The 24,980-nt window shown below is 39.6% G+C and overlaps 1 protein-coding gene across 6 annotated transcripts in view; it reads right to left on the bottom strand.

Moving 5' to 3' along the window:
* Positions 1–1,633: 1,633 nt before the first annotated feature.
* FOCAD (focadhesin) overlaps positions 1,634–24,980 on the bottom strand; it is a 325,099-nt gene continuing 301,752 nt past the window's right edge. For all 6 annotated transcript variants that reach the window (XM_034967226.3, XM_063594465.1, XM_063594464.1 and 3 more), the window contains 9 exons: positions 21,051–21,179; positions 19,160–19,275; positions 15,925–16,185; positions 15,163–15,252; positions 11,114–11,291; positions 9,153–9,250; positions 7,223–7,474; positions 4,262–4,337; positions 1,634–2,031 (listed from right to left, as the gene is read on the bottom strand). In XM_034967226.3, coding sequence (XP_034823117.1) covers positions 1,958–2,031; positions 4,262–4,337; positions 7,223–7,474; positions 9,153–9,250; positions 11,114–11,291; positions 15,163–15,252; positions 15,925–16,185; positions 19,160–19,275; positions 21,051–21,179 — 1,274 coding nt within the window. In that variant the 3' untranslated portion in view covers positions 1,634–1,957. The remainder of the gene's footprint in view (positions 2,032–4,261; positions 4,338–7,222; positions 7,475–9,152; positions 9,251–11,113; positions 11,292–15,162; positions 15,253–15,924; positions 16,186–19,159; positions 19,276–21,050; positions 21,180–24,980) is intronic.

The raw sequence follows: 24,980 nt of genomic DNA on the forward strand, positions 1-24,980 counted from the left end.
GGAGTTTTCATCCTAAAGGGGGAGCTGATGAGCCTGGTGCATAGAAAGAGCAATGGGTTCTCTGCCACTTACTAGTTGTGTTTGCACCATTTTAAAATAGAAAATGCCTGATTGTGGTATTGTTGCAAGAGTTAAATAATATAATACAACTGAAAGCTCAACTGTTCTGTCATTTTGATATTTGTTTTCTATCTGCTTTATAGGTATTTTGTCCCTCATTTCCTGCATGATTGTCATCTATTGTGCTTATTTTTTTGTAGTGAAGCATTTAAATACCTTTCTCATTTCCTTTTGTGTATATTCTATAGCTGTTTTCTGACACCTAGCAGTGAATGTTAGATGAATTTCAACCTCTCATCAGTAGGAAATATAAGAAAGTGTATATAGATGGGAAGGAGAGGGAAGCTGGTTTCTAGAGTAAATTTTCTATCTATCTTCCTGTCTTCATTCAAATTCATTTTCCTCTAGCCTAACCTCTAAGGAAGTCATGTATTTGGAAAACAAAACTAGTAAAGCTATTTTTAACCTAAGTGGCAGGTACACTGGTGACAACATGAAGGTACAGGCCACAGGGGAATAATAGAAGCTCCATAGTGGTTGAGCAGCATCAGGCACTGTGCTATGGCATGACAGACACAAAGGTACATTATTTCAGTGGCATAATTTTTCTTCCAGTGATCCCATATATGTATGCATCAGTACGTTTATATGATTGGCTAAACACAGAGCCCAGATACTGGCTGTGAGGAGAGTCATTAGCAAATAGACCAAATTTAAATGCTGGCTGAGTCTCAAGCCATTGAATAAAATGCAACCCTTGAGAATATCGTCACAAACCTGCATTTACTTTAGTCCAGTAGTCACCCCGATTAAGAAAGAGATTTGTACTTATTTAAAAAATTGATCTTCAGGGGAGATATTTGTCATTTTTTTGCCAGCCCAGCACCCCATCATCTTTCTTCTGGAGGAAACCCAGTTCAGGTGGTTTGGGTGGGTCTGCCTTGGCCCCTCTCTATCCAGAGACTTAGGAGTGGACATATGACCCAGGCCTGGACAGTTAGCATTCCCCACCTCCCTGGGCCCAGATACTTGCTCAGAGACTCACATGTGACCGACCTCCCTGGGCCTAGGCATCCAGTCTGAACCAGAGTCCTCCTCATGTTGTTTCTGCTGTATCTGTGGGCAGACACTTTTCTTTTCCTTTGAGGTCACTGGCAGACATCTTGCCAGCTATGAGGAATGATTCTGAGAGGAACAAAGCCTGACGGCATCACTTGATTCACTGGATGCAGCTGTGTCAGATGAGATCTACTCTTAAATTTCTTAGTTTGTGAACTAATCTTTGGCTGAAGCTATTTGGAATCACAACTTTCACTTGCATTCAAGAGAACAAAGCATAAGGAAATGATAGACACCATTAATGAATCTGATTTAGCTAATATTCAATGTTATGCTTATTATTTAAATGTGTATAGCAGTTCCAAGAGAGTGTTTTATCAATAAGGAAATTTGTCTAACTCATTGAGTCAATGAATATCCTCATGGAGATTCATGGAAAATAGATCATAATGCCATTGTCACCAAGTGGTCCTGGCACCTTCCCCCATGCCTTAAAACAAAAGTCACACGCACAAAATTGACAACATTATTTTACTGGAATTTAGCAGGGAGAAGATAATATCTTCAAGCTTTCACAAAGAAAATCTCCACACTGAACTCAAGCCAAATAAAGAAAATCCAAGTTCCTGTTTCAGTCTCAACTGGCCCGGGTACTAAAGCAATGCACTCCTCTCTTAGGAGGCATGTGTCAAGCTGTCAGTGATGTGGCCACCTTTTCATGACCCTTAACTCTCTGCATCATGTCTCAGCAATACCAGGCATGAATTCTGAAAAACTTCTTCCACTTATATGGTTTTCCTCATCCAGCTGAGAATGCTGCTGGTTACTGCAAAACTGTTCACCAACCATATGCTCTGGTCCATACAGCTTTCTTCTTAAACTCTGGGAGAACTCTCAAGGACAGCAGGGTGGCTAAGGGGACAAAATATAGGTATGGCTGCATTTGAAAAGGTCATTTTGATCAAAAAGGTGTCAGAACAGAATTTGTCTTTTTCTCACTTGGCTAATGTTCAAGACGAGGGAGTTCCATCAATATTTTGGCAGAATTTTAATGGCAGAAAACCATTTATAAATGTTGCGGGGGAGGTTGTTTTTTGTTTTTTGTTTTTAAGTTACCCTGCAATCAGTTAATGGGAAATTTTGCAGAATTAAAATGAAAGCTGACTTCTGGGATGCTGGTGATGTTTTTTTCCTTGATGAGGGTGCTGACTACATGGCTGTGTTCCCTTTGTAAAAATCTCCTCACAATTTGTGCTCTTTTCTACATGAATATGGTATTTCCATTAAACATTTACTTAACGATAAAAAACAACAATGAATAACCTGACCCTATAATAAAGTTAGGTTCATGTACTCAATGGAGCAAGTATGACCATAATAAAGTGTATCTGAACATCTGTCCCCAAACTATTTCTGATCTGTCACAGGTCCCTCAGGGATCAATTTAAAATAGGAAGTTCTGTGTACTTCCTTTAAGTAATTTTTAATATATCTTATTTTAGAATATTAATACAAATGTATTGATATTTTATTTGAAATATAATAATATGAAGGAATGTAGGTAAGCCAGAGTTACACAATTATTGTATGTGAATCTAATAAGCCTACTATATAATCAAGTGAATATGAGCTTCCTTGGCCCAAATGATTGCTTTCCTCATCCATATGCGTTGTTATCTTTGTAACCTAAGAGGGTATATCTTTGGAGCAACCAACGTTATTATGGCCATTAAAAATGAGCACAAACTCCATGGGGCAAACAGAGTAAGCCCTAGCAGCAAGTCTCTAGGGATGGATAATGTGAAAACATGTCAGACCACAGCCCTGATTTTCAGTGAAGTTCTGTGGTTTATCAGAGTCATGTGGGAGCACTGTTGCAGCACACACATGCCTCCCACCACTTTGAGGAGACAGATTACAACCAATGAATTCTTACTTGTTTGGCAACCAATAAACTGTACCATAGTAATAGGTAAAATATGGATCATACACTGACTCCAGGCTGACCAGATAAATTATCACAGAATAGGCCAACAGGCAACTTTCTGAAGGTGAAAGTTTCAGTGGCAGCTGCTGGCAGGCTCCAGACCCCAGATCACCAGACATGAAGGACAAGAACAAGCTGCTGTAGTCCATACGGCCAATGCCCAAATGACTTCTCAGATCTGAGTAAAATAATCTACATAAGTTTTACAGAAAGATCTTCCATGTTTGTGGATCCTACAGTCATAGTTAACAAAGTCGGTAGAGAAGTACAAAAGACAGAAATCATTTAAATGCCTGAAAGTAGGAGAAGTGTCTAGTTCCCCTGGCAAGATACTATGAAGCTCATTAAAAACACTACTTATAAAGCCAGTGTAAGAACAGGTTTAGATGTTTGAAAAAGAATGTTAAAATTAAAAAGGCAGTATTTGAGCTATGTGTATTTTCAATTGTATATGATTATAAATATGTAAGACAACACACACAGAAGCGGGCAAAAACTTCTTATGGAAAATATAAAAATTGTCACTGGGCAATGGGACTCTGGATTTCTCTTTGCTGCTTTTTAGTTTTCTGAATTTTCTGAATTTTAATTAAAAGAATATTTTACTATTACCATAAAACATTTTAAAACCATTTAAATAAATGCTAAATTTAAAGGGACTGGCATTCTTTTTAAGTCTACTTTCTGGTTCAAAATGCCACACTAAACAGCTCCAGATTATCCCTTTCAGAAACCAATATAGGCTGAGCATCCCTAATCTAAAAATCCAAAATCCTCCAAAATCTGAAACTTTTTGAGCCTCAATATGACAACACAAGTAGAAAATTCCACACATAAGTACTTAACACCAAGTACCATGATTCATGTACAAAATTACTAAAAATGTTATATAAAATTACCTTCCGGCCATGTATGTAAGGTATGTATGAAACATAAATAAACTTTGTGTTTAGACTTGGGTCCCATCCCCAAAGCATCTCCTTATGTATGTTCAAATATACCCAAATCCAAAAACATCCAAAATCCAAAACACCTCTGGTCCCAAGCATTTCGGGTAAGAGATACTCAACCTGCAACCACTAGAATGCCATTCTGCTCCACAGACAACAATAATGGTTTTTCCCCTATGTTGAGCATAAAACATGGAAGTAATACCTTTCAAAAGATCCCTGGACTTTGCTGAGAGGGCTTCTTTAGGGCTTTCCATGATGCTGAATAGCCAGTCAATGAACTAGGGTAAAAATGAAAAATAGTGTCAAAGAAGAGAATCCTACCATCAGCAAAAGAACAGTTATTCCCTTGGACCTATATATATGAGGTGATTTTCCTGCCTCAGCCTCTCCAGTAGCTGGGATTACAGTTATTAGGCAATACCTTCCCCAGGTGGAGGAGATGAGACAGGGACCAAGCATAAGATATGGTAAAGTTGGATACAGCTCCCATTTAGTTAAATGACCTGGCAAAGTCAAACCTACTTCCCTGCTGAATACCTTGAGAGCTGATACAGGTGTTTTTTTTTTTTTTTTTTAGATGGAGTCTTGCTCTGTCACCAGGCTGGAGTGCAGTAGTGCGATCTCGGCTCACTGCAACCTCTGCCTCCTGGGTTCAAGTGATTCTCCTGCCTCAGCCTCCAGAGCAGCGGGGACTATAGGCGTACACCACCACACCCAGCTAATTTTTGTATTTTTTTCTTAGTAGAGACAGGGTTTTACCATGTTGGCCAGGATGGTCTCGATCTCTTGACCTTGTGATTCAACTGCTTTGGCCTCCCAAAGTGTTGTGATTACAGGTGTGAGCCACCACGCCTGGCTGCTGATACAGGTTTTAAGAGGGAGGTAGACATGGGCCCAGAGGGCCTCCTGTGTGCCAGGAACATTATCTCTCATCACTCTGATGGGCCCAGAGAGATTAAAAACCTTGCCCAAGTCCACTCTCAATGTATAGCCGAGTTAAGATTTGAACCCAAGTACACTTGGCTTCAGAGCCCTATGCTCTTTCTTTGCATCATGCTGCCTCCCACCTGGTTCTGTGTGCAGCTTGGTCTAGGCTCCTAGGCTGGGCAGTAAATAGAAAACACATCAGATATAAGCCCCCATTTCTGAAATAAAATATGTTTCTGTAGATGAGAACAGTTGTGCCCAAATGGATATGAAACAGAAAGTTGAAATGCAAGAGAAATGGCATAAAATAATTCACTAGGTAGAGACAAGCATGTTAACTATGAATAAATCCTGCAAATGAGGTGGAAACTCATAGTATTTATGAGTTTGGCTGATCTCTCAGGATGCAGCCCGAATTGTTTTTGAATTAGATACAGGGTAATTTAATCAATGACTGAATGCTGCCAATCTTGGTTCACTAAAAACACATACATTGGTGATAGGTAATAGGCATTTTAGTTTCACATATAGAAGCTAGATTGAAGAAAGAGTAAAATAGGGAGAAAAAGAAAATATTCCTAATCCCCTGCTTTAATCAAAAATTTTTTTCTTTGTTGATTTTCCTTTTCTCCGTTTTGTGCTATAATATCCTACTGGTAAGCAAAAAAGTCAAGCATTACGAATATATAATCAATGCAAGAGGTCTACATTGTAGTCCAAAGGGAACGTGGTATCCCAGTCCAGAAATAATATATGGGAAGACCACATTTAAATTTTTTTTTTTTTTTTTTTGAGACAGAGTCTCAATCCGTCAGCCAGGCTGCAGAGCAGCGGAGGGATCGCGACTCACTGCAACCTCCGCCTCCCGCGTTCAAGCGATTCTCCTGCCTCAGTCTCCTGAGTAGCTGGGATTATAGGCACACACCACCACACTCGTCTAATTTTTGCATTTTTAGTAGAGACAGGGTTTCATCGTGTTGGCCAGGTTGGACTCAAACTCCTGACCTCAGGTGATCTGCCTGCCTCGGCCTCCCAAAGTGCTGGGATTCTAGGTGTGAGCCACTGTGCCCAGCCAAAATTTGATTTTAAATGGGACACAAAGCACAAAATTTGGGGCAGCAATACTAATGATTATCAGGTTTAAGAAAAATAAAAGGCATTTTAGTTGAGACACTTGGTGGAGTTGTGCATAGCTAAACTATGGGTCTACAGTTCAGAAATGTTTTTAAAGATTAATGTTCAGATTTCAAGAATAAGCAACAAAAAGTTAGTTTGAAGCTTTCAACTTCATAAAAATCCAGTTTTGATTAAATGAGATTCAAAAAAGAATCTTCCAATCAACTGTATTAAGGACAGGTCAGAAACATATAATGAGAAGTACAGTAAGCACAGTATTATCATATGCTTTGCAGAACAGCTAGTAGCCTGGGGAACCCAACATTAAAAACCAAAAAATGTTTCCTTTTGGGTCATATGTTTTAACAATTCAAAGTAACACATGTTCACATACAAAGCCCCCAACATGACGCAATGTCATCTTCCCCTTCACCCAACTCCTTCTCCCGCCCCACCCCTACTCCAGAAGAGGAACTAGACTGAACAGCAAACTAAACAATTTAGGTTTTCCTGAGGGCAAGGGTGATACTATTAGACCTTTACAAAGCTCCGTTTGGCATCTAGCACAGACCAGGGCACACTGGGTGCCTGGAGCATATCTGTGCAATGGAATAAGCTATGGGGAACCTTAAAGATGTTACAAGAAGATGGATGCTCCCGACCCACATTTCCTGGCAGAAAACGACCCACCCAGGCATTGTTGATCAACTCCCTCCCTTGCTCATCACCACTGTATCTTACTTATCACACGCTTTGCAATCCTGAATTTGCCTTCCCGTCGACCCTCACCTTGAGATTCTGAGCTCTGAGACATACTCACCCTTTCCTCCCCAGGATCAAGAAAACAAGTTCCTTCAATAAATGAAGTATGGACTTTTCCTCCATCTCACTCCCAGCTGTAAGCAAGCTGCCACCTTGTTGTTGTTTTTAATCAGCAGTTGCCCCCAGCCTGGGCTAGCCTCAATCTCTGAGACCCTGCATCTGGCTGAGATATGGGGCTGGGTAGGAAAGTCTGTGGTGTGATTCAAGATGCACTTAACTCCCACCTCAATTCTACAGTAGAAACTGCTGAAGAGACAATGGCTGCCTGCCCTGCTAAGCAGGTGGCTGCCAGCCTCACCTTCTGGGTCTGTTCCTTCCATGGCTCTTTTTGCAGCAGCAGAGCCATGCTATTGGGAAGGAGAGTGAGAACCTCCTGCAGAGTGACCCTGTGCATTGGACTCCTGCCAAGGAAGCTTGGTACTGGCCCAGCCGGGCCATTCTCCTGATGCCATGGCAACCAACTGGCACTGAGACCGAGCAGGAGAGGGGCAGTGTGGTCGGCCCATGCAACCACTGCGGTTGCAAATATCAGCAAGAAGAAGTCCAAAGCCTACGATGAAAATAGAAATGACGTTAAGTCATATTTTTTAACAATTCAAAGTAACACATGTTCACATACACAGCCCCTGTCGTGAGGCAATGTCATCTTCCCCTTCACCCAACCAGTCCCTCCTGCCCTACCCCCACCCAGAAGAGGAACTGAACTGAACAGTAAACTCAGTTTCCATGTTTAATGAAGATACATTTTTGGGCTTTAGAAGATTTTTGAAGTCCCTTTATGTGAAGGCAGAAGACCCAACAGTTTCATTATTATTGCTCTAACATTTCAGGAGAAACATCGTTTATTCAATTCCTAATCACATCAAGATCCAAACATTCCTCTGTTTCGATGTTTTCAAAGAGCTTACAAAATGAAGAAATATTTATGGTTATCTGGGCAAAACTAATTTTTAAAAATATGTATACTCTGATTCTACTTTTGAGCAAGTCTTTCTTCATTTTTTAAAAAAAATATTTTAAGAAATGGGGCCTCACTATGTTGCCCAGAGTGGTCTTGAACTCTTGAGCACAAGAAATAATCCTGCTTCAGCCTCCCAAGTGGCTGGGACTATAGACATGTGCCATTGTGCCCAGCTTCTTCATGCATTTTAAATACCTGTCCAGGATCTATCCATTTAGATTTCAGACTAATCTAGACAATTATAGAAATGGTGATTATAGGAGCCACCTCTGAGTAGTTGGATTACTGTGATTTAAACTACACTTCTTTCTGCTTATCTGTATTTTCTCAGTGTTTAAAGGTTTTTGTAAGAAAACAGAGAAAGTTAATGAAAACTTAGGAAATCAGAAGAAAGAGGACAGATCATGCAAGTTCAAAAAAAGTTTAAAAAGTACTTCCTAATCTCTTAAAATTCCTAAACTCACAAATTAAAATTTCAAAAAGACATACAACTCTTCAGAAAAACTGGGCAGAACTTCAAAAAACATCCCAGGTTATGCAAATTTGACTCACACAGCAAACAGAATACTCATGAGGCATGCCTACAGAAAAAAAATTCTGCTATTACAAAATGCACAGCTGCCAGCTAAGTCAACACAATGAAGGAAAGCAGGAAAGAGCTGTCTTCGTCTTATTAATCTTTTATTTTTAAACTCACCCAAACCTAATACTAGCGGTTCTTACTTTTTTTGAGTCATAGGTAATTTTGCAGGTGTGATAAAAACTCCCCTCCATATATGCACACATGCACATAAGTATTGGCACACATAAGATTATCTGCATACACTCCAGGAACCTCTTCAAAGCAGGCATTTTTAGCCATATGCTGGCCAGTGTGGAGGCCAGAGCCCTATATTCCCACATCCTTTATGGGATCAATCCCAGCTACACAGGAGCTTGGGTTCTCTCTCTCCCAAGTGTCCTTTGTGTTCTGTCTGTCAAGAAACGTATTTTGTTGAAAATATTTCTCAAAGGGCAGCCTTGGGTGTCTCCAAGAGCTTGGTAAGAATACCAATTTTCTTGTGGCATCAGAGAATCATTAAGTGTGTCTAAAATAAAAGGAAAGAGGGAAAGAAAAGCTGCAAACAGCAACATGTTCCTCTTTTGGGAGCATACAATTTAGGCAATTAATTTGCCATTAATTGGCAAAAACCGCAATTACTTTTGCACCAACCTAATATAAGTTCTGTATTTTAAGGAAGCTATAAACTACTCCTCTAGATTTTACCTTGTCAAGAGCCGTATTGTGAAAGGATGTTGACTGGTAAGCAACATTTCTAATATAACCCATCAGTTCCAAGAGCCACTCCATTCTCTTCAAAACGCCTGAAATGAAAAGGGTATTTTCTTACTAGACCATGGTTTTCCTTTGAAATGTAAAACGGATCAGTAACAACCATCATAACTAAAGCAGAACACCTGGTGAGGATTCCATTAACCAGTTTCATGTTCCCTTGCAATACCCGAGACTTGTGACTGCCTGTGAGAGAGTTCTTTGACATTATTCACATCAGATAACGGTATTTTGGTCTTTGATTTTCAAAAGCCAATTTATTATTTAAATCTCCCTGACCACTAGTGATAAAATGCATTTGTTGGAGTTTCTCTCTCAAAATTAAACACACTAGGAGAAACCTGGCATGCCAACTAACTAGCAATGTTGAATTGTTGACAATTATTTGTTTTTATAGTTCTCCTTTGCTTAAGTGTTCCCAATTTATGCCAAATCACAGAGGAAACCTAACCCAAAGACATGTAAAGAAAAACAAAATACAGCCATTACATTTCCATGAGCAGCAATATTGACTTTTTTCCCTTTTAATTTTGTTTTTTAAAAAAGAGGATTCCTAGCACAGTAAAGACTACTAAGGACAGGTTTCAAAAACGGGAACTGCATTTGAGAGCTGGTTGGTTCTGGTTGGAACCAAAGGCAACATCAAATTTATTTCAGTTTATTGCATGTAACTTCATGCTTCATTTGAAACACCTACTAGATTTCTTCCTGATACATACACTTTTGGCTTAGAGTAAAAAAGTCCAGTTTCTCATCATAGGTTCATTTTTCAGTGGAAAGGCACAAATGCAGATATAAAAACTGTTTCAGACTGCCACAGAGGACGATGAATCAAAATTTCTTTTTTTTTTTTCGAGATGCAGTCTCGCTCTGTCACCCAGGCTGGAGTGCAGTGGTGGGATCTTGGCTCACTGCAACCTCTGCCTCCCGGGTTCAAGCAATTCTCCTGCCTCAGCCTCCTGAGTAGCTGGAACTACCTGCTTACGCCACCACAACCAGCTAATTTTTGTCGTTTTAGTAGAGACAGGGTTTCACCATGTGGGCCAGGCTGGTCTTAAACTCCTGACCTCAGGTGATCCACCTGCCTTGCCTCCTGAAGGGCTGGTATTAAGGTGATACAGTCTTGCAGAGTATTACAATCGTGTTTGTCAGTTTTTCCTAAAAATCATAACAATACAAGAGATGGATGGGGAAAACCAGGCACAGAAGCATAAGCAATTTGTCCAGAGTCGCACAAGCTTCCCAGCCACATCTACCCCTCAGGAGCCTGGTGCCATTCAGAACTTGAATGTAGTCTCCAGAAATTGTAAATATGACCAACAAGCTGGATAGAGCAATGGGGGAGCGCTCTTATTCAGTAATTATTAAAGCATAATGTCTAAAATGGTCTAAAAATTGCATCATGTGATTCATTAGCAGAGCTTCAAGCTTGCTAATGCAGATAGGGTGGCAGGATTTGATTATTCTCATCCCAGAGAAGTTCTTCTGTAAAGTAACTAGTTAATTTTTTTGTTTCTGTTTTCTCTTGTTTGTTAAATGACTACCCAAAAGCCATTTTCATGAAATCATCAGGCAGAATCAGTTGATATCTTGTGTGTTTGGGAAACTGAAGTTAAACAGGCAGAAGCAGCTAACTTGTTTGTAACTGTGAGGGTCTACAGAGCCAAATAGAAAACAAAACCCCTCGAAAGAATCCATCCTCATTTCCAAAAAGTGGATGTTGTGAGCTATAACTGTTCATTTCTATCCAAGTTACTCCTCATTTGGCACCAGAAGGCCTAACCTGTGTCAATAAGCACTAAACTAATTTTTAAGTTGAGAACTCAAGTGCAACTTAAAAGCAACAGCAGGCAGATCTATTCCTGTTTCTGATGTTCACCCCAGGGTGTCCTCACCCGTATTGGCATGGCTCACAATCCGTGCCTGGTATAAGCTGTGCAGAATCATCCAGGCCAACACCTCTTTCTCACGGTGCTGCACAGCAACGCTCAGCATATCGGTCAGGTTCACCAAGGGGAATCGTCCTTGAGAGACTAAGTACAGTTTGACAAAGGCAGCTTTTTCCATGTTGCTCTGCAAAAAAAAAAAAAAAAAATTGTTTAGTTACTATTAAATTAACTGAAGTAGCTACAGAATTTCAGGGCAAGGGCAAAACAAAAAAGATGAGTTGGATGTTACTATTCTGTTCATTTCCTGCAGCACATGACCCATCTGCCTGTGTGCTAAATTAACATGAGCATACAATAGAGGGTTGTAATGCCATCTCCTGCTCCTTCATTAAAACCATAAATTTGTTCAGGAGTTAGTCAGTGATGATATATAGTAAATATACACAAACAATAATAATAAAATGATGACTAACAAATACAGTACTTACTGTGTGCCAGGCATCACTCCAAGCACTTAACATGTGTTAATTCAGTGGTTTTCAAAGTATGGTACACAGAACTTCTGTGGAACCCCAAGATACATAAGAGGTTCTGTGAGGTCAAAACTATTTTTATGTTAGCACCAAAGTGTACTAGTATTCATTGTATATTGTACTGACATTTATTTTTTTTCACAAGCCAATTTCACTTAAAATATCCTTGTAAACAATAAAAATTATTAGTTCCATTAAACATTGGCCCTTGAGTAAATATTTTTAAAAATATTCTGTGCGACAAACTGAGAAATACTCATATGGGAACTGTGCTGCATACCCAGGTATGATGGTGGTCTCAAGCCAAGGAAGAACACGTGTAAGATTAGGCTGTGAAATAGCCACTCTTTTCACAGAACACTATTTACTTGAAAGAATAATTGATGGAAAAACTATGGTTATTCAACCTGGGTATTTGACAGATTATTTTCTTGAAACTGAAGGAAATGAACCTGTCACTTCAAGAAAAATACCTGGTAGTATTTGCTCCCAAATGATAAAATTTGAGCTTTCAAGAGAAAATTAGGTTTTTGGAAAATTTGTTTCTGCTTCTATGAGCCTGGCAGCTTCCCAATATGTAAAAAGCTTTTCTGATGAGATTGGTAGTGCTATTAACAATACGATTATTTTATATTGTCAACATTTGGAAGATCTTCAAAACTCAGTGATTCAATATTTTCCAAATGACCAGTGTATGATATTACAAAACCACGCATGGGTAAAAGACCCAAAGTGTAAAACAGACCTGTGGAATTTAATGTAACAAAGTATATGAGTTTCACTAATATGGTTTCAGATTCTACAGTGCAACTAACCTTTAAGGAACTACAAGTTGCTGGCCGGGCATGGTGGCTCAGGCCTGTAATCACAGCGCTTTGGGAGGCCAAGGCAGGAGGATCACCTTGAGGCCAGGAGGTCAAAACCAGCCTGGCCAACATGGTAAAACCCCGTCTCTATTAAAAATATAAAAATTAGCCAGGCATGATGGTGGATGCCTGTAATCCCAGCTACTCTGGAGGCTGAGGCAGGAGAATCACTTGAACCCTGAAGACAGAGGTTGCAGTGAGTTGCCACTGCATTCCAGGCTGGGCGACAAAGTGAGACTCAGTCTAAAAAATATTTTTTTAAAAAAAGGAACTACAAGTTGTTGAGTTTTTTGGTGAAATGTAAAAGAAGGATGTCCGTAATTATGTGAAAAGACTATTAGCACACGTTTCCCTTTTCCTCCTGCATATCTGTATGAGGCTGGAATTTCTTCACATACTTCACCAAAACAACCTCACAACAGATGGAATGAAGAAGCTGCCATGAGAATCCAGCTGTCTTCTATTAAGCCAGACATTAAGGAGATTTACAAAAATGTAAAACAATGCCACTTTTCTCACTAAATTTTTATGCTTTAAATTTTTTTATTAATCATGTTCATATATAATGGGTTTCTTATTATTGCTTTTAAGTAAATATTTAAAAGTTTTCCTAGTGTTTAAATTTCTAATAAGGAAAATGTCAACAGATATGACCCTTATAATTAGGAAAATGTCAACAGATATGACCCTTATAATTAAAAGCTCTTTGGCATCCTCAACAATTTTTAAGAAGCTAAAGTGTTCCTGAGACTAAAACATTTGAGAACTGCTGTATTTACTCATTCTCACACCAATTCTCTGCAGTAGATCACTATTAAAGTCCCACCTTTACAGATGGGGAAACTGAAGCACAGTGGTTAAGCAACTTGCTTAAATTAAGGTCACATAGCTACAGGTGGCAGAGTAAGAAACAGAACTGAGGGAGTCTGTGTTCTCTACCACTATCTTATTCTTACCTCTACCTCTATTCTTTTCAGAAACAAATAGAAAACTCTGACCTTGCTGAAGCAGACTAACTCTTTTGGGGACATCAGAACACTACTTAGTATGTTCCAGTGACAATGTTCTGAATGGTATTTTAGGTAGAAACTCAAGCGAGTAACAGCAACCTTCAGCTCTAGGTACTAAGAAGTAAATGACATACTTTATTTCCAATTACATGAATGTAATAATAGGATATAATTCATTACACATATGTAATAATTATGATAATAAATACTGAGTCCTTATCTTGACCCAGGCAGTATTCCAAATACTCAACATGGACTAACTCACTGAACTCTCAAAAGAGCTCTAAGTCGTAGGTGTTATTATCTCTCCTTTACAGATAAGGGAACTGAGGCAGAGAGCTTATGAAGCTTAACCAAGATCGCATTGCTAGCAAATTGCAGAGCTGGATTTCAAACTGAAGCAGTGAGGCTCCAGAGTCCATCCTCTTAACTATTTTCTTATGTTGCTTCTCCTTGCTTAAAACAACCTAACTTCCAAAATGTTGATATTCCATATATTCTTTTTTTTTTTTTTTTTTTTTTTGAGACGGAGTCTCGCTCTGTCACCAGGCTGGAGTACAGTGGTGGGATCTCGGCTCACTGCAACCTCCACCTCCCGGGTTCAAGCGATTCTCCTGCCTCAGCCTCCCGAGTAGCTGGGACTACAGGTGTGTGCCACTGTGCCCAGCTAATTTTTGTACCTTTAGTAGAGATGGGGTTTCACCATGTTGGCCAGAATAGTCTCGATCTCTTGACCACATGATCCACCCGCCTCGGCCTCCCAAAGTGCTGGGATTACAGGCGTGAGCCACCGCACCTGGCCCCAAATATTCTTTAACAGTGGTTTTCAAACCTTAGGATACACCAGAATCACCTGGAGAGACAATTAAAACATAGACTCCTGGGCTCCATCTCCAGAGTTTCTGATTCAGTAGGCCTAGATGGGGGCTCCAGAACTAACATTTCTAATCATTTCCAAGGCGATGCTGATGCTACTTATGCAAAGACCACATTCTGAGAACCACTGCCGTATGATGCAGAAATTCAAGGATCTGATTGAATAGGCAAACCTGCCATAAAGTAGAATAAATGACACGAAGTCCACCAGCTATAAGGGAGCTCACAGTTCTCTAGACCATTGGTATTAGTTGGTATGCAAAACTGCCATTCAAATACAAGTGTGTCATTTGGGATGTACTTGTACTAAGAAATGATTCATTATTGATCTGCAACTCAAATTTAACAAAATATCTTGCATTTTGTTTGCTAAATCTGGCAACTTTACTGATATGCTACTTTTTGCTCATTCATCGTTTGACTTGGGCATGGGTGTGGGAAATAAATTATCCTGTGTCAGGGCTAATAGTGCTTGCTTTTCAATCAACCACCTTCTTCATTCCTAAGGATAGGATCAGGTGAAGGACAAAGTGGGAGAAATCGGGTTAAAAAGTTATTCATCCATCTATCCATCCATACAACATTTGTTAAGCACCAACCACATTAGTAGGCTGAACAAGAGGCTCAACAATGTAAATGAAATATAGTTTCCTGAAATTAACCAATAACAAAAATGAAGCAAAACTTGCTTCAGCCAAACACTGAAATCAATTCTTCAATCATAATTTCTGGCTCAATAATGAAAAAGGTATAGAAAGATATGTTATTACCTTAGTAATCTGGGCGATCCGATTGGCATCATCATCTGTCATTTCTAAGAGGCATTTTGCTATGCTGATATACAGCTCTAGATCCTTTCTCTGATAAAGAAAAATCCCAAACATGTCAACAAACAGTGTAAAATAACAGGTCAAAATGTTCTGACAAATTATTAGATTTTCTTATCCCCATGAACAGCAGCTGATGAGATTTTAATTTTAACCAAACCAAAACATTTGGCCAATTTTTATCATTTTGAAGACATCTTTCCTGTTACTTTGTGTTTTTTTGTTTTGTTTTGTTTTGGCTATACATTTTTCTCCTTATCAAAATTCCTTCATCCCAAATAAATTTCTAACCTCTTTGTAAAATTACAATTCAGAGGTCTTTTGGGGGAGGGGAAGGGCTGATGCTAAATTGTTTTATATAAACAGTATATGGGAACTCATGCCCAAGGATTCTCCAGGTGCAAAGTGTAAGGACTTCTGAGCCTTCTCGTCTTCTACAAGAGGCATTTGGTAAAAAGGCCTAATAGCAAATTTCCTGGTGCAGCACTGGTTAAACTGCTTCTAAGCTTGCTCAAAACTTTGGTTCTAAATATTCAACCTCAATTTAGATCTTGGAAACAAATACACTCCTAGTAAAGAATGTGGTTATTTCTTGCTAGCCTTCCCACCCACATTCTTAAAACATACACCTCCCCACTTTGCCAAGAAGCCTTTAAAATATCCCAAACATAAATTGTCAGGAATGTAAATATTTTTGTTCCTCACCCGAATCTTATTTGGCAGGAGGTCAAAAATTTTCCCAGTAGCTTCAGAGAGCAGACTCCAGAGGTGGTGGGCAGGGCTGGGCAGTTTCATGGCCTGGCTCAGACCCTGTAAAGCACTTGGGCATAGCTCAGGACTTCCAAGTGGGGAAGCTGCTTTAAAAACTGCCACCATTAAATTTTCAACAAAACCCAGGATCTGTTCATCAGAGATGTGTTTTATCCACAGAGATGCAGATATCAGGAGATATCTCTTGGTATTCAGCTGGAAGTAAAACAGAAGGGGTTGAATGTAAATAGGCTAGTCTGGGTTTGCAATGTTCAAAACCTGTACATCATCACTGTGTTTGAGGGTAGACTGAGAGATAAAAGGTTCAGGTTACTTCCTTCCCCCTTCATTTTCCCACAGCTTCACGGTCCAATGGGCCACCAATGCATGTAATTTTGGCTTCTGCAGTTACTTCTGATCCAGGGTGAATCATGTGTTTATATGGGATCTGCCAACCCATCTGTGAACTACTCAGCTTAAACCTTGGATGTTTTCAAGGTTTCAGTGACGGGAATAAAATGCTACTTCTGAAAGTACATGACAGTTACTTTTCAGTTTTAAAAGGTCACATTCTCTGGCAAGAAAAGCTCTGGAAGATGAAAGGCTCAACTGCTGAAAATCAACTAAACAGAGCATCTGATACTATTAATTTCTTCTTCTGAGAAAAAATAAGGAAGTAATAAGGAGAAGTGACATGCTGGGACCATTTATGACCAAAGTAAAACCACCAGCTGAGCACGTAGAACTGACCCGGCACCTTAGAGTTCACGAGAGCCAAGAAAGGGCATGTTCGTAACAGCTCTGTTATATGACAGACTTCAACCAAGTGGGCTTCAAAAATTCTTAGGAACATAAACATGCTATTAAAGGGGCAGCAAGTCTAAAATAAGTGATCTAAAAATAAAATCTGGCAAAATAAGTGATCTAAAAAGTAAAATCTGGCAAAAACTTTTTTGTGTGCTATTTTTGTTTTTTCAAGATAGCACACAAAAATAGGGGAGGGACAGAGGAACAATGTTTTCTGCAAATTTCTAAAAAGATCAGTGTAGTTGCATGAGTTTTCTCAAGACCTCATTTTAAAGAATATGCCATCTCAGATCATTCTATATTTAAGAAAATGAACTCACAAACTTAATTTGTTAATTAACCAAGAAAACAATAAAGATAAATAATCAAAGACAAATGCACAGAGTAGCACAGATCTAAAAGATAAATGAAAGGATAAGTAAAATTTAGGAAAATTTCGGAGGCCAACCCAACAGGCTGGAAATAGGTCTGATTCAAAAGTAAGAAGGAGTGAATAGAACAGGGCTTTGAACTCAAATAGATAGAGCTCTCTCTTTTATTAGCTAGGCAAACTTTGCTTGACCTCCATTTGCCTCAGTTTATAATTCTGTTAAAATGGAAATAATAAAATATATCTCTCAGACATGAAACAAGACAGACATAAAAAAATTCATATTGTATAATTCCATTCTAAAGAATTTCAAAAATTTATATGAAATTTATATATAATTTATATAAAATTATATAAATAAAGGTTATTTTAGAAAGGCAATACTACAAATAGAAAGCAGATTGGTGGTGGCTTGGGTCTGAAGCTGGGAGTGGGGATTGACTACAAGCAAGCACAATGGAACTTGTCAGGTGATGGAAATATTCTTGGTGATGATTGAAAAACCTGTAAAGGTACTCAAATTCATCACATTTTACACTTTAAAACAGCCATATTTTAGGCTATATAGATTATAACTCAACAAAGCTACTTTTAAAACTGTCCCGTCAGGCTGTAGAGAAATTAAGTCTGATTTCTGTAAGTACTCACTGAGTGCTTGCAGGTACCAGGTGCACAGCAAGGGCTCAGTAAGTGGCAGGCAGCTGGGAGCCACTTGGAGCAGCCAGGTGGAATGAAGTTAATACCTGACAGAAAGATGCAGACCTTGATAACATCCACTTTCAATTAAAGACAATGAGGAGGAGTAGGAAAGGTTTAAAAAAACAAAAACAGGCCCAGCGTGGTGGCTCACACCTGTAATCCCAGCACTTTGGGAGACTGAGGTGGGCAGATCACTTGAGGTCAGGAGTTCGAAACCAGCCTTGCCAACTTGGTGAAACCCCATCTCTACTAAAAATACAAAAATTAGATGGGCATGGTGGTGCACACCTATAGTCCCAGCTACTTGAGAGGCTGAGGCATGAAAATCACTTGAACCCAGGAGGCGGAGGTTGCAGTGAGTCGAGATTGTGCCACTGCACTCCAGCCTGGGCTATGGAGCGAGAAACTGTCTCAAAAACAACAACAAAAAAACAGAAACAAGGCTGAATAGGGACAAAGGCCAAGAGACTGAGGAAATGATAAGAGGGCTTTGCACTATTCCCAAACAATTAAAGCCTCCTAGGACAAAAGAATAGTCCAGATTATGGAGACAATTAAAAGATGACAGCATTTAACTTACATCAACTGGTAAACCTCTAAAGAATCATGGAATATGTTTTTCTGTTCTAGTTTGAAACCTAATCAAAATTATACATCTTTACTAACTTCACATCTTTAAACTCTCTTGCCCTATTCTTCCTATCTGCCCTTGGCCTATACGTGAAAGGTGCTAGCCCCCTCTACAAAAAACACCAGACTCGGTCATTGCTTTCTCAACGCTTTGCTCAAGCTAAACGGCCTAGTAGAGATCTTTCATGCTCTCCACTTACACTCTCCCACCTACATCCCCGGTCCCCTTGATGTGATACCTAACCAAATCACGGCTCACCTTAATTGCTGCCTCCTCTGGGAAAGGGGAAGGATAATACATGGATAAGTCCGGTACATATGGATTTCCTTTCTCTTAATATGTACTGAAATAATTACATATACTATATAATCAAATAAACATAAGTTCAAATAATTCCACCACTTTCTAGCTATATGATCTTGAGAAAGGAACTTTAATATCTCTGATCATCATTTTCCACTTTTGGTAATAAATGGTAGCTAAAGCATGAACGGTAATGGCTATGGCAGGGTTCTGAACTATATAATTTTCCAATATGCAGGCCAGCTACTATCAAACCCTCGATTTTTGTGAAGATCTCATCTGTCTCCTCTTGACTTTGAGAACACACACCCAAATGAATGTTAATCTCCTCCTAAAGAACAATATCCTCCTGTTGGCCAACACCCTTAGTTACTACATACACTCAGACTGTGGATCAGTGGTGGTGTCACCCACAAGCCCAATAGTGCAGCTGCATTCTGGGATGACTGTGCCTGGGTCACCATAATTTCAAGGCACAGTTGCTGGATCTCTTCACCTGAAAGTCAAGAAAGGAAAAGAATCTGAATATATAGTTACTTTCCTGACTCATTTTCAGGCTTTAATATCTCAAATCAAAGCATCTGCTTATGTGACTTTTGCAGGTAACAGAACTTCAGTAAACCAGAAGAGATATTTCAAGAGACTTGTTAGTTATGAGGCAAAATAACGTGTCCAATGGCATCACAGTCCCACCTTGGAACTAGCAATGGGCTTGAACTAGATATGGGAATTTCTCTTATGATATCCAGAGGAAACTACACACTCAAACACTATCTAAAATATGAGAAAATTCTAGCTAGTAATCTCTGGATCTCTGTTTTTCCCTTCTCTCCATCTCATATGCAGACCATGAAGAAATATATCAAGGTGTGGAATGGCTTAAAGATAGAGCCACATTCTCTAGTCATCAAGCCTTTCTAGTAATAAGATTCCAATCAGCACCTTATTTTCCTTCCTTTTTCTAAGGACTTAAATGAAACACAAACATTTCAATATAGCACACCAAACAAGGAGAGGGATAGAGGAACACATTTTTCAAATGAAATTTCTGGAAACCCAGTATGGTGACATTATATCTTATATAGAGATTAGGTTTATATGAAAGCACTTAAGTGAAAAATTGTATGTAGTCAAAATTATCTTTATCTCTGAAACCACACATAAATTACAGTATAGAAGTTGTTTTATATATCATATGTAAGTATGCACTCTACTATAAATGATAGAGCACTCACAGCAGGCACATACACAAACACAATTTTACAACACTGTTTAAATTGTTCTTCATCCCCCCTTCTTACTTTATTTTTGGAGTTAGGGTGGGGAACAAGTACATTAAATTATATTTGCATGTGTAACTCTATTCTGTATAAAATAGGTTGCTGTGGATGAACTGGAGGTGTTGAGGTGTGTATTCTGTTTGCCTCTCACCACAAAATAACTGTGGTAGGCAGAATAATGGTCCCCGATAATGTTCACATCCTGATCCCTGCAACCTGTGAATACACTACCTTATATGACAAAGAAGCTTTGCAGATGTGATTAAGGTTAAGGATTTTGAGATGGAGAGATTATCCTGGATTATTTAAGTGAGCTGAGTCCTTAAAGTTGGAAAACCTTTCCTGGCTACAGAGAACCAGAAAGATGATGGTGTGAGAAGACCTTAGCCCTCTATTGCTTGCCTTGAAGATGCAGAAAGGGGGCCACAAGTCAAAGAATGTGGGCAGCTTCTAGAGGCTAGAAAAGAAAAGGAAATGAATTCTTCCCTAGAACCTCTAGAAAGAAATTCTAATTTGCTGATACCTTGATCTTAGGCTGGTGAGAAACATGTTGGAGTTCTGGCCTATGGACGTGTAAAGATAATAAATTTGTGTTGTTTCAAGCCACTGTGGTAATTTGTTACAGCAGCAATAGAAAATCAATACAGCATCCCACATGGTACTTCTCGAAACCTATGGCTCTGGAAATGTAGTTTGATAACCACAAAGGCAAGCTTAATGGAACCTGTACCACATTCCCAGCAGTGCGCAAACCTCAGTCAAGCATTGTTTTTGGCAGGTGTATCTGGCGTGTGTCTTTAGACCTCTTCTTCCTCACCCTCAGGGGCTCAATGACTGAGTGAAAGTAACCCAGCCATTCCATCCAACATGACAAACCTCAAGATCTGAAAAGTCTATCCAGTCACTACACATTGTGACACAGAATCTGTTTTTCCATTCAGGTCAAATACTAAAATCAAAGTCTGAAGACTTAAAAACACATGATATTTACCAAAATTTAGCCTCATAAGTGGAGAGAGAAGTGCAGCCCAGTTCACAGGAGGATATTGGTAGCTTTCTCCAACAGTTGCTATGGGTTTCATCACTACTTCAAGAAGGGAAGGAGGCACAGATTCAGGACCTATAACAGAAAGTGAAAAATAATAGTAAAACACCTGCATACCATCATGGAAGTAGAAAATGCCAACAATTCCTTCTTTCCTTCTAGCATCAAAGGATCTGATATCACATATTCAATTGTGATCAACCCTTCAATTCTGTGCTCTTAATTTCAGCTCCATTTGCCAGAAAAGCTTGCTCCCTCTGTTCTTCTCTTTTTAAAAAATTTTTATAAATTTTTCAATGATATATAATAACTGTATATATTTATGGGGTATAGAGTGATATTTCCATACATATGTGCAATGAACACATCAGGATAAATAACATATCCATCATCTCCAATATTTATCATTTCTTTATGCTGAAACATTCAAAATCCTTTTATCTAGCTATTTGGAAATAACAATTACTGTTAACTATAGTCACCCTACAGTGCTTTAGAACACCAGAATTTATTCCCCGTATTTGAACTTATTCCTCATTTTGTTTCCTTTAACCAATCCCTCATTATTGCCCCATCCTCCTTCTCTTCCTAACCTCTAGTAACCACTATTCTATACTCTCTACCTCTATATAAGATCAACTTTCTTTGGCATTGCATATGAGATCAACTTTTTTAGCTTCCACATATGTGATATTTATCTTTTTGTGGCTGGTTTGTTTCACTTAACATGAGTTCTCCAGGTGGCCATAAATGACATGATTTCATTCTTTCACTTGCCTACAGTCTTTCCTTTCTGACTGGATAAAAATTTTCCACGTTGCTACTTAGCTGTCCTCTGCACACTCTTGTCTTTTTATCTAGTTTTCCAAATTAAGTAACTTCTTTTACATTAGTACCTCATTGCTCACTTACACCTCAATCTACTTCCAGCAGAGAGAATAAGGACTGCTCACTCAGGTACACTCCATTCTATGGACTATGTATTACCTAGTCTCTGTAGTCCTAGACTGCATTCTGTACCTTGGGAGTCTCTAGTTTTTCTGCTTCCCAGCCTGTGCCATGGTGACCGTTCTAGAAGTGAGCATCTAAGGGCTGTGTAACAGCTAGTCCATCAGTTAACCAGATGCCTATGACGTAGTACCATTACTTTAATATTATATTCCTTTTTTAAGGGAGTGTGTATAGGGTAATTAGAAATTGAAAAGCAGATAGTAGAGCATTTGTGAGTGCAAACATATGGTGCAACCAGGAATAGAATAGCCATTAAGGGCCATGTAAACGTGAAGCTACGAGGAGGCCAGAAATAGTATGACACATTAAAATGTAGAAGACCAAGGAGAAGCAAAAGGAGCAGGATCAACAACGGCAGCAGAAAGGAAATTAGCATCAGCAGAAAGAGAAGCAGAATCAACAAAAGGAAAAGTAGAGGTAGGAAAAGGAAAAGCAGAGGCAGGATCAGCAAAAAAGCACCTGAATCAGAAGATGCTGAAAAAGGGGGAATCAGCGTGGAAGTAGAGTCAGCAAAAGGAAAAACAGCTTCAGAAAGGAGAAGCATAGGAAGAAGGAGAAGCAGAGGCAAAATCATCAGAAAAAGTAGCAGAATCAGTAGATGCTGAAAGATGGGAGAAGCAGATGTGGAGCCAGAGTCAGCAAACGTGAAAACAGCAGCAGAAATGAGAAGCATAGGAAAAAGGAGAAGCAGAGGCCAAATTAGCAGATGCTAAAATGGGGAAGCAAGAGTCAGCAGGAAAAAAACAGCTACAGAAAGGAGAAACATAGGAAAAAGGAGAAGCAGAGGCCATGAACAGATGCTGAAAGAAGGGGGAAGTAGGGCAGAGACAGCAAAAGTGAAAACAGCAGCAGAAAAGAGAAGCATAGGAAAAAGGAGAAGCAGAGGCCAAATTAGCAGATGCAAAAATGGGGAAGCAAGAGTCAGCAGGGAAAAAACAGCTACAGAAAGGAGAAACACAGGAAAAAGGAGAAGCAGAGGCCATGAACAGATGCTGAAAGAAGGGGGAAGTAGGGCAGAGTCAGCAAACGTGAAAACAGCAGCAGAAATGAGAAGCATAGGAAAAAGGAGAAGCAGAGGCCAAATTAGCAGATGCTAAAATGGGGAAGCAAGAGCCAGCAGGAAAAAAACAGCTACAGAAAGGAGAAACATAGGAAAAAGGAGAAGCAGAGGCCATGAACAGATGCTGAAAGAAGGGGGAAGTAGGGCAGAGACAGCAAAAGTGAAAACAGCAGCAGAAAAGAGAAGCACAGGAAAAAGGAGAAGCAGAGGCCAAATTAGCAGATGCTAAAATGGGGAAGCAAGAGTCAGCAGGGAAAAAACAGCTACAGAAAGGAGAAACATAGGAAAAAGGAGAAGCAGAGGCCATGAACAGATGCTGAAAGAAGGGGGAAGTAGGGCAGAGACAGCAAAAGTGAAAACAGCAGCAGAAATGAGAAGCATAGGAAAAAGGAGAAGCAGAGGCCAAATTAGCAGATGCTAAAATGGGGAAGCAAGAGCCAGCAGGAAAAAAACAGCTACAGAAAGGATAAACATAGGAAAAAGGAGAAGCAGAGGCCATGAACAGATGCTGAAAGAAGGGGGAAGTAGGGCAGAGACAGCAAAAGTGAAAACAGCAGCAGAAAAGAGAAGCACAGGAAAAAGGAGAAGCAGAGGCCAAATTAGCAGATGCTAAAATGGGGAAGCAAGAGTCAGCAGGAAAAAAACAGCTACAGAAAGGAGAAACATAGGAAAAAGGAGAAGCAGAGGCCATGAACAGATGCTGAAAGAAGGGGGAAGTAGGGCAGAGACAGCAAAAGTGAAAACAACAGCAGAAATGAGAAGCATAGGAAAAAGGAGAAGCAGAGGCCAAATTAGCAGATACTAAAATGGGGAAGCAAGAGTCAGCAGGAAAAAAACAGCTGCAGAAAGGAGAAACATAGGAAAAAGGAGAAGCAGAGGCCATGAACAGATGCTGAAAGAAGGGGGAAGTAGGGCAGAGACAGCAAAAGTGAAAACAGCAGCAGAAAAGAGAAGCACAGGAAAAAGGAGAAGCAGAGGCCAAATTAGCAGATGCTAAAATGGGGAAGCAAGAGTCAGCAGGGAAAAAACAGCTACAGAAAGGAGAAACATAGGAAAAAGGAGAAGCAGAGGCCATGAACAGATGCTGAAAGAAGGGGGAAGTAGGGCAGAGACAGCAAAAGTGAAAACAACAGCAGAAATGAGAAGCATAGGAAAAAGGAGAAGCAGAGGCCAAATTAGCAGATGCTAAAATGGGGAAGCAAGAGTCAGCAGGAAAAAAACAGCTGCAGAAAGGAGAAACATAGGAAAAAGGAGAAGCAGAGGCCATGAACAGATGCTGAAAGAAGGGGGAAGTAGGGCAGAGTCAGCAAACGTGAAAACAGCAGCAGAAATGAGAAGCATAGGAAAAAGGAGAAGCAGAGACCAAATTAGCAGATGCTAAAATGGGGAAGCAAGAGTCAGCAGGAAAAAAACAGCTACAGAAAGGATAAACATAGGAAAAAGGAGAAGCAGAGGCCATGAACAGATGCTGAAAGAAGGGGGAAGTAGGGCAGAGACAGCAAAAGTGAAAACAGCAGCAGAAAAGAGAAGCACAGGAAAAAGGAGAAGCAGAGGCCAAATTAGCAGATGCTAAAATGGGGAAGCAAGAGTCAGCAGGGAAAAAACAGCTACAGAAAGGAGAAACATAGGAAAAAGGAGAAGCAGAGGCCATGAACAGATGCTGAAAGAAGGGGGAAGTAGGGCAGAGTCAGCAAACGTGAAAACAGCCGCAGAAATGAGAAGCATAGGAAAAAGGAGAAGCAGAGACCAAATTAGCAGATGCTAAAATGGGGAAGCAAGAGTCAGCAGGAAAAAAACAGCTACAG

This window comes from Pan paniscus, chromosome 11 (genome assembly GCF_029289425.2).
Source record: "Pan paniscus chromosome 11, NHGRI_mPanPan1-v2.0_pri, whole genome shotgun sequence".
In the NCBI taxonomy this organism is placed as follows: Eukaryota; Metazoa; Chordata; class Mammalia; order Primates; family Hominidae; genus Pan; species Pan paniscus.